Source organism: Ixodes scapularis, unplaced genomic scaffold (genome assembly GCF_016920785.2).
Source record: "Ixodes scapularis isolate PalLabHiFi unplaced genomic scaffold, ASM1692078v2 PGA_scaffold7__128_contigs__length_106722199, whole genome shotgun sequence".
Lineage (NCBI taxonomy): Eukaryota > Metazoa > Arthropoda > Arachnida > Ixodida > Ixodidae > Ixodes > Ixodes scapularis.
In genome coordinates, this window is record NW_024609882.1 from 90,342,838 (window position 1) to 90,352,935 (window position 10,098).

Here is a 10,098-nt window from a genome sequence, read left to right on the forward strand (position 1 = left end):
TTAGCGCGTGCTCTCGCTGACACACCTGCCAGCAAACGTGCCAGTGATGCTTGCAGCACCCAGTTCGCCCAGAAGCGGAGCCAATCTATATATAGCTTATCCCAAGCGAGAGTGCCAAGTTTGGCAAATTTTGTTCTTTGATGCTAGCTTTGTTTCGAGCTGCAAGGTTGGCAAAGAGATTTCGTTAGAGGCTCACAGGCCAGTAGCTTTCATTTTAACTATTCAAGAATTGAAAACATATCCAGTCAATCAGTGAAGAATGTTATCAAACGATGAAGAACCTGTATAAAACATGCCTTGTGAGCATTTTGTGAAGGAAAACGCTTTTGCACGACATGAACGCTTAAATTCATTTTCGCTGTAAAGCGAGTTTGACATGCAGCGGTTTTGGCCCTAGAGCGGCGCGATGTCTGCCGTCGCGGCGCTCTGGCCAGCAGCAGCGGTTGAGCGGCACGAGCGCCGCGACGGCAGAAATCGCGCCGCTCTAGGGCCAAAACCGTTGCATGTGAAACAAGATTAAGTCAGAGCGCAGTCGACATAACAGGTCAATGAGGCCAATCGAGCAGAGCCAAAAAAAAAAACACTACGTCACAGAGATCGAAGTCTTTCAATGCTTTGGCTGTCACCGGTGAAATCAATCGCACGCCAAGCACGCGCCTTGGCCAAGCGCTTTTACATTTCGGTCAGGGTGCAAATCGAACCCGGGCATCCGGAGTGCGAGACGGGCACGCTTCCCCACAGCCACGGCAACTCCATGGTTCTGGATGACTAAAGGTGTTCCTGGTGCGTGCGTCATTGCACATGTCACGTCGTAGCCATTCCGATGACTGAAGGTGTTGCCTTGTGAGTGAGGCATTGGGCACGTAACGGCGCAGCCAATGGGGAGGAAGTGGCGCCACATCTTGAGTATAAAACGAGCGCGCTGCCTCCCGCGCCTCACACATCGAATCAGCAGAAAGAACTTTAAGGCACGTCTAAACATAAATCAAAACTATTTCACCAAAGGGGCTACAGGGCGATTTCAGATGAGGTCGACCAAATGGTGGCTGGTCGACTTTTCTAAATCAACTGATGTTTTTATTGGCCATTGTATAGTGTCTAATATAATCGAATTCACACTTAGTTTTGACCAGAAAAAAAATGTGGGGACAGGAAAAATCGTAAGGCTTGAAGAGGTGGACAGTTCCATGAACGCGCACTGATGGAGGAAGCACGTTTGAAAGTGAATAACTAAAAGGATAAGGATAGAAGCATTCTAGTACTTAAGAAAAAAACTATTGGTACAGCTTGCTTGTAATATAAATAATAATATTTATGTAATTTTTTTTTCTAGAACTTACCAAACATGCCTGCTTGAACGACAAATGGCTAAATTTAGAGGCCTGCACCTCTTGAAATAATTTAATCATTACCTAATTATTTGCAGGGAGTATTTAACTTATATATGGCTATTATTTAAAAAAATATAAGCTATATCAGTGATACGATAGTTGTGGTATATTTAGGCAAACATGGAAAAAAAATCAAACAACGAAAAATTCCGATGCAAATAAAAAAAAAAACCTTTTATTTTTTAAAATTTTAGTGGCCTTTCATACTTTATTTGGGCATTCCTTTCTATTAAAAAGATGTATTATTTTATTGAGAAAAAAGACACAACTCCCCAAGGTAGGGTCCTTTTTCATAGCCTACACTTAGCAGTGCCCTATACCAGAAGTGACTCTGAGTTCCAGTTTCAGGAAACTAACACAGATCTCTTATATATTTTTATTCAGATGAGGTTACTGACAACTAGAGCAATCGGTCGCGCTCTAAAAGTGAGGAGAAACTATGTACAGCATTTAACATACAGCGTACAAAGAGGTATCATATTAGAGACTAGTGATTCGAGAAAAGATGATGCAGTGTGAAGTCTTACTTTCCGGTATAACTTATGTTTAAAATAAAAAAAAGAGCTTTACTTTCACACACCAAAATAAAGATAGAATGCTAAAATTGTTTAGGTTGGTTATGCATTTCCGGGGCAAACCATTTCAGGTGAGCGGTGCCACCGCGCCGGACTGTAAGAGCTCCGATCCTTTCGGTGTACGAATGGATCGTGGCAAGCCGAGATATTTCATCCTGCGCGACGATAACGTTTCGTGATTCTCATCTGGTGATCAGATAAGAATCATAAGCTATCGCCAAGTAAATTAGTAGGTAAAATACCCCGCGAAGAAAATTGTGATAAAGATATCCCTGCATTGAAATTGAGCAGTTCTTGTTGCATCGATTTCGGCACTTTGCACTAGGGCTTTCCTCGATGAACCCATTTAATAAAGACTCTTCTAACCAGATCCGACTGTCCTTGCTACATATATGTTGCAGGTCCCTTCTGTTGATGACTTGCACAGCCGCCACGCGTTCCAAGACTGAATGACAGGAAAGAAGCAAACCGTCAGCCTGTCTTTTTTTTTTTTTTTGTGTCGATACCGAACAAGCTCATTTTCGTCCAGGTACGCACGATGCACCCAGTTTCTGAAATAGAACGCTCACCATTGTCCTGGCCGTCTGAACTGCGTTTATTGAACGTTCTCAGGTTTTTCAGCGAAGCGTGATCGTTCACGATTCCGCCAACTCCGTCGTATGCATTTTCCTATTTACACATACAGAAAATGACTACTGGGCTTGTGGGGAACCATTCTGTGGAATCTGGTGCAGCTGGTAGCGATTCTGAAAAAGACTGGCGGCCCCGTCACTTGCGTACATTACGTGCGAGTATACCGGAACTTTGTCTTCAACCCACTCTTTCTAGAGCAAAGCACGTGAGAGCGACGTCGTCAGACAGGTCCTCCCTGATGATAGCAACGCTGTTCGTAGATTTTCTTGACGTCACTACGCATGTAAATGTCTTAAACGTTTCTTTTTTCTTTAGTGGTATGCTTTAACATTTTCAGGAAGCACGATGCTTCAGTTTTCAGCAAAGTCAAAATGAAAGACGATGCTCCCGCGTTGCATGCAGCTACCTTTCATCATAGATTGCTTTATCTTGCGTTTGTTGGATATGGTTGTGAAATACCCAACTTTCAACCGTTACTTGAACGACTATTAAGAAAATCTCAAAATCCAATGTTTTTTTTTTCTTTTTTTTTTAACGAGGTCGCCGTACTTTTACGTTGTGGGCACAATCTCTTCATCCTCTGGGATATGAAGTTCTTCGAGTGTAAGAGACTTGCCTTTTGGACAGTGATCACAGCCTCCTTAAAGACACAGACTTGTTTGTGGGGCGCACAGAAATGCGGAGTTGATTTTCCCAGTGTTGACTGTTGAGCCTGTAACGTTCTCTACAGCGGCAATACAAAGTTCATAAATGGCGCAGCGCACACAAACGCACACATCCTGGTGTGGAATTCATTTGAGCAATCTAGGGCGGAAGGAATAAAGTTTCGTTAGCCTAACGTCGGAGTCGGGATGCTTGTCTTTGTATACACGAAAGGCCTCTTGGATTGAGCGTGTCAGGAAGCGCTTTGGCACGAACGCTTTCTCCCCGTCGTGCATGACAGAGATCACGTCCTTCTCGTTGGGACCTTGACGCGGACATTGTAGCTCGTCTTTCGTGAAGTACTCAAGGGCAGCAGACAGGTAATCAGGGCTCACCTTGCACCTAGTGTAAGGATCCGCTTCACACCAGGCGCCATGCTTTTCCTTACCTTAAACGTAAACACTCTTGCTATGTTAACATTTCTTAGGTTAACATGGCGATAGTGTATACGCATTATTGTATTTAAGCGGGGCTTCAGTATTTGAAGGCTCTGCTCTCGGTCGGTGTGCCTCTTCGTGCCTGATTTTATCGGCCGCGAAGCCAGCGAGTGGGATGGCGACAGGCACGACTGCTCAGTAAACAGGCATCGGCGGCCATATTTTGCTTGTTGAAGCGAACCCCCTCATCCTTGACAGCGAGAGGGGAAATCCTGCTGCTTCCGTCAACTATTGCGCCATTATCGTGATCTTCGCGAGGAAATGACTGTTGCTAGCCGTAGAACACTTTCACGCAGAAAGGAAATGCTCGAATATGGTTTTATTCCGGATATAAGTCAGGGATGTATATATATATATAGGAGAGACAGGTGGAGATAGAGTGCAAGAGGGAGGATCATATGGTGCCGCAGGAAAATAAAGTGAACAAAGTTCGCAGTGGCCGATGGTTGCAGGATCTTTTCTCGGATCACTACTTCGTAATATGATAGCTCTTTGTACAAAGTAGTTCCTCCTCAGTTTTAGTGTTTAAACGATTTCTATAGTTATCAATGGCCTCATCTGAATAAAAGTATATAAAATATCTGTATTAGTTTCATGAAACTGGACCTCAGACTCACTTCTTGTATAAGGCACTGCTAAGTGGAGGCTTTGAAAAAGGACCCTTCTTTGGGGAGTTGTTTATTCTTTCTCAATAAAATAATGGAACATGTTTGTATTAGAAATGAATGTGGAAATAGAGTATAACAGGGTACCCAAATTTAAAAGAAATCGAAGGCGTTTTTTTTTTTATTTGTGTCGGAATTTTTTGTTGTTTGATCTTTTTTTGTCATATAAAGTTTAAATAGTCTGCAAACTATAATAATGAATAAATTATTTCAAGAGATACAGGCCTCCAAATTTTTCCATTTGTCGTTTGAGAAGTCGTGTTTTGCAATTTTTAGACAAATTAATAAATTTAAATAAATAGGGTGGTTTCATCTCAACTCAGGCACGGATTTAGGGTCGAATTTTTAATTTTTACGAAAAACATATATGTTTTGGGGAAATTCCTATACTAAAAGAAGACGCAAACGGTTATTTCGTCGGATTTTTTGTTCTCAAGTTATAATTTCAAGTTATGGACCGTTGAAGCGGCCAAGGTGGAAATTGATCTTTTTCCAGCTTATCGGAGGTGCCATATTTCACTCCATCTCTTTTGCCTACTTTTTACGCTACATCAATATAAATGTTTGCGAATGCTCTAGACATAGGCTTTTTCATGCTAATTAAGCGTCTAGGTCATAACATTCCTAAAGATTTTTTTTATTTGTCAAACAGCCTCTCTGTGACGATATTTGACGAAGTTCAGCAAGCTGTGCTCTGTGACCTAATCAACATATTTTTTATGATTTTTATATCACCGTAAAGCACCAATTATGCTCTTTCTTTTGAGTATAATTTCAATATTTTGCCGCAAGTATATAATGCGCTACATGTGCCTGAAAAACGAATATTTCGAAAAACTAGCAAGTTTGGAGTCGATTTTCTAAAAAAAAACCACTTTTTATTTTTTTGATTTTTTATTCACAGTTAGTCAATATAGTAGTCTATCAGGAACTACCAACAGAAATTGTAATATATTGTTTGTATGGCCGCTATTAAGACTCGAATCTCGTGCTATGAGCGTTTTGAACGGGACTTCGCACAGACGTTCTGCTGAGCAGAATTTTGGCCAATATAAGGTTTTCTATTTATCTTTAGCAATTACCTAATATCCAACCATTAACATTAAAAAAAAAATTGAGTAGTGCTCTTAAAAAAAAAAGTTACTGAGAAGTCCGTATTCACAAGTGCGAGCGCATCCTTTTCTCCCAATACGGGGGAATGCAGATCGTTAGAGAAGTCCTCTGAGGCCTTTTGCTTTCGGCTCCGAAATTTTACAGATGCCACCCCAGTCAGGCGGCGTGTATAGAATACTTTATCTTGAACATCACGGGGCTACCGCCTCTATCTTCGTCAGGGTCCTGGAGCCTCTAAGGATTATGCCTTTGGATGCGACCGACACGGAAACCCTGATTGTCGGGAGAACAGACGTTTCGAGGTTAGAGTTTACGTCGCAAGCCCCCCTCTGTCTTTCCAAGCTCCCCTCCTCGTCCTTCTAACACAACCGTGCCACTAATCCGCGGGCGCTAAAAGAGACGCCGCTGCTGCGTGGCACTCAGATTACGCGCGAGGCGGAGAGCGAATGTTTATGTATGGATCGACGGGAAGATTGGGGACCCAAAGCCGAATGTTCGCACGTCGTCTAACTGATGATAGCCTTCTCGGTCTCTTTCTGGCTTTTTACTTGAATTCCTAAGCCATTGGCGGAAAGCTGGTACTCATCCTACCTCCGTGCTGTCTGAGCTGGATGAACTTAAAACTGCTCCTGCTTTTAGAAAGCCAGAAGTGTTCGTTACTGCCATGGCTAATACATTATTCAGTTCAGATCGGAAAGTGTGCGCCGAGTATTCAAGGAGACACAAGAGAATAGTGTTTTACGGACGCCATTTTCGTCAAGTCTCGGAGCTAAACCTAAGTTTTCTTAAGCAAGTTCTATCGGCTGAGGACACCCATCGCGTAAGCCCTGGAGATGTTCTGTGCAATAACTGCTACACAATGTTCTTGGGTCAGATTGAAGAACATAAGCAAGGACAGGAAATGTTGTCATCAAGCTCATCGTCATCATCCCTGAAACCAGCGGACAGATCATTCGTTGACGAGGAAGCCCTGGTCCAAGGAGTGTCTGAAGCAATTGATGCTGCCGAAGTAAGTGTGACACCACTTAAACTCCCTTCTAGCGTGACCCCACGAAGTCGTACCGGCTATGTTAAGCGAAAAAAATCCGAGATAACCGCGGACTTCAAAAAGAAAATTGGTCGTAAACTAAGTGACGTGTACGGAGAACCTACGGGCACAGACAAAGAAGGTCCATGCTCCTCGTGCTCCGACTGGGTCAGCAATTTACGAGCAGCCTGTAAAATAATTGTAACTGAACAGGGACTGACATAAGACTCTTGTCCGCTTACAAAGAAGAAGATGAGGGGCAGGGGCTGGCGCGATGGGAGCCATTAGGTCAGTAAAACGAAGGTTCCCAATGAAGTCGGTTGTCCTGTCTTTCACGAATCGACCTCACAAGGTCACCGACAAAGTCATCAGTCGACAAAATAGAGAGCTTATATGTGCAACAATTAATGGTGCCGAAACTCAGGACCTTTGGAAGTGAGGAATCAACATCAGGATGGATCGGCTGAAGACGAAGCGGAGGGTTCGACGGAGCCAGAACACGAAGATAATTACCGATATCATGACTGCGCTCCAGTCAACAACCCTTGACATCAACTCCCTGAAGAACCTACGAGACAGGCTGATCGCCAGCAACGAGGAACTCCGCAAGGTCAACGAAGAGATTGAGCCGCTGATCACCGATGCCGACCTCGAAGCGGACTATGTTGCTGTGGCAGACTACGAAGATCAAGTAGCAAGAGCCCTCAGTGAGGTACGCAACAAAATCGAGCGTCAACCGGCAGCACCAGCCATTTACCAGGTGGGAGACGTCGGTGACAGAGTCATACCCCTGGCCACGGGCGTGAAACTCCCTAAACTACAACTACTGCAGTATCAAGGTGAGCTTACCCTCTGGCAGCCCTTCTGGGAGCAATTCCAAACTGCCGTTCACCGTAACACCAGACTCACGGAGGGAGACAAATTCCAATATCTACGCTCCCTGCTAAGTGGGCCAGCTGCCAATGCTATCTCCGGGCTACAAGCAACGGCAGAGTGCTACAAGGACGCCATAGAAATACTATCCGAACGCTTCGGGAGCAAGCAACGCATTCAGCGTGAGTACCTCGAAAGACTGCGAAGCCTACCAACGGTGAAGTCAGATCGAGATGTACGAGGACTAAGAAATATTTACGACCACGTCCAGACCAACATTCGTGGCTTGCGTGCACTAGGCGTTTCGAGTGCAACGTATTCTACTATGATGGTGGACGTACTCCTGTCCAACCTCCCAACCGATATAGTGGTGGAGTACCATCGACTTTAAGATACGGGATAGGGCTTGGAGTTCCAGTCAACGGGAGAGAAAGAGCCGGAACGACTGACGATGGACAACCGTTAAACGACGTCTCGCCTTCGCCAACAGATCCAGGTGAGGAGTTGGATAAACTCTTGCGTTTTATGCGCGTGGAGATAGAGAGCAGAGAACAGTCATCGCCACTCGAGCGAATGCCGACAACCGTGCCAACAGTGGCTCAAAATCAGAGGCAAGGCGCCAATCCACCATCAACGTTGGTGTTGCACACTAGCGGAACAGACAACACCTGCTTCTTTTGCAACTACCGAACTCACCGTACCGGTGATTGTCCATCGGATATCACACTAGATGAGAAAAAGAAAATGCTAGCGCAAGACATGAGATGCTTTCGTTGCACGAAGCGAGGTCACCGATCAAGGGATTGCCGTAGTCAACAGAGATGTACCGGATGCAGGGGAAGACATGTCACCTCAATGTGTAACGCGGCGTGGGAGGCTTTATCAACCGTTCAGGAGACTGCCAACGTTCTTACCGCCGGTAGTACCCCGTCCCCGACAGTACAGACTCCGAGCGTCCTATTGCAAACGTTCCGAAGCTGGGTTGGAACCGGCCTGAACCAAGCTTACATCCGCGGCATTATCGACGGAGGGAGCCAAAAGACTTTCATCAAAGAAGACTTGGCTAGGAAGCTTAATTTGAAGGTTGTCGGTGAACGTATCATGCAACTCAACACCTTTGCTTGCAGTGACTCAAACAGGTGTAGGCAGAAGTTCACCGTAGTTAGAATCCATATTAGGGGCAAATATAAGACAGCGGATCATGTCTTAGAAGCAGTCGTCGTGCCTTTCATCTGCCAAAACATCGTAGAAACTCCAGTAGAGCACACATTTCTCAAGACTATCCCAGGAGACATCGCCGACAAGTTGATGTTTCCATCGACTCAAGTGGAAGCGGGCATAAGCCTTTTAATTGGAGCGGACCAGATGTGGAGATTGTTGACCGGCGAGACACGCCGCTCATCTTGCAACACCGGGCTAGTAGCCATCGCAACGACTTTGGGATGGACCTTTCAGGGTCCAACGAGCACAGTGAGTGTCTTATCAGATAATACCACAAATTTGATGGTTTGCGTGTTGAACATGGGAGGGGCTGACGAAGAAGATGATGCAGCGTTAAAACATTTCTGGGAACTGGAGACTATTGGAATCGTGGATGAACCTATGGATATGAAACAACAGGAAAAAAAGGTGTTTGAGTAATTCAAGGAAAACATCCGACAAAAGAACGGTCGGTACGAGGTCGCGTTGCCGTGGAAGGAGACAAAAACGACCCTTGGCGATAATTACATGATTGCCAAAACCAGACTCCGAAGTCTTGTACGCCGTCTCTCACAAGATGGCTCTATCGCCCAGTATGACAAAGCAATACGTAGTTACTTTAAAGATGGACACGCCGAAGAGATAGAATTAAATGCATCAATCTACAGGCACGTTTATTACATGCCTCACCGAGCAGTAATTCGAGTTAACTCGGAGTCAACTAGACTTAGAGTAGTTTTCGACGCATCTTCCCATGCAGCAAACACCGGATCTCTCAATGATCACCTTGAAAAGGGTCCAACGATCAACACAGAGCTTTTGCCCGTCCTACTCAGATTTCGAATGCAGAAGGTGGCCATCACAGCAGATATACAAAAGGCGTTTTTACAAATAGTCATCTCGGAGCGTGACAGGGACTCCCTCCGGTTTCTTTGGTTTGAAAATACACCCAAGCCCAACGAGCCACTGCCAAATACGAAGGAGTGGCGCATGACGAGGGTTCCTTTTGGAACAACTTCCAGTCCCTTCCTACTCGGGGCTACGATACAGCACCACTTGCAAAACGTGGGTGGACCCAACAACGACATCGCAACTATTTTACCCCGATCCTTTTACGTGGGCGACCTGCTAACAGGAGCAGCGAACATTAAGGAGGCACAGCGACTCGCTGACGGAGCACTGACTTTACTCAGGGAAGCAGGCATGGAACTGCAAAAGTGGAACACCAATTCTTCTCAACTCCAGAAACTCTTTGATCAAAGAGCGGAAAACGTCGATCATTCATCCGAAAATAAGCTATTTAAGTCCCCCGAGGTCACCAAGATATTGGGATTGGTGTGGGATAAAAACGCGGATCATTTCAAGTTCTCTGCTGATCATCTCTTGGAGATACTTTCTACAAATCTGAACACAAAGCGCTCCGTACTCAAGGCCTCGGCTAGGATCTTCGATCCCCTCGGTTTCCTGTCGCCGTATGTCATA

General features: G+C 45.0%; 1 protein-coding gene across 1 annotated transcript; it reads left to right on the plus strand.

Annotated features, from left to right (window-relative positions):
- Positions 1-6,997: 6,997 nt before the first annotated feature.
- Positions 6,998-7,807, plus strand: LOC120840458. The gene has a single exon (XM_040211012.1). The coding sequence runs from the start codon at positions 6,998-7,000 to the stop codon at positions 7,805-7,807; it is 810 nt and encodes a 269-aa protein (XP_040066946.1).
- Positions 7,808-10,098: the final 2,291 nt, after the last annotated feature.

Coding starts and splice junctions, on each gene's coding strand:
- LOC120840458 (XM_040211012.1), top strand. CDS start 6,998: ATGGATCGGCTGAAGACGAAGCGGAGGGTTCGACGGAGCCAGAACACG.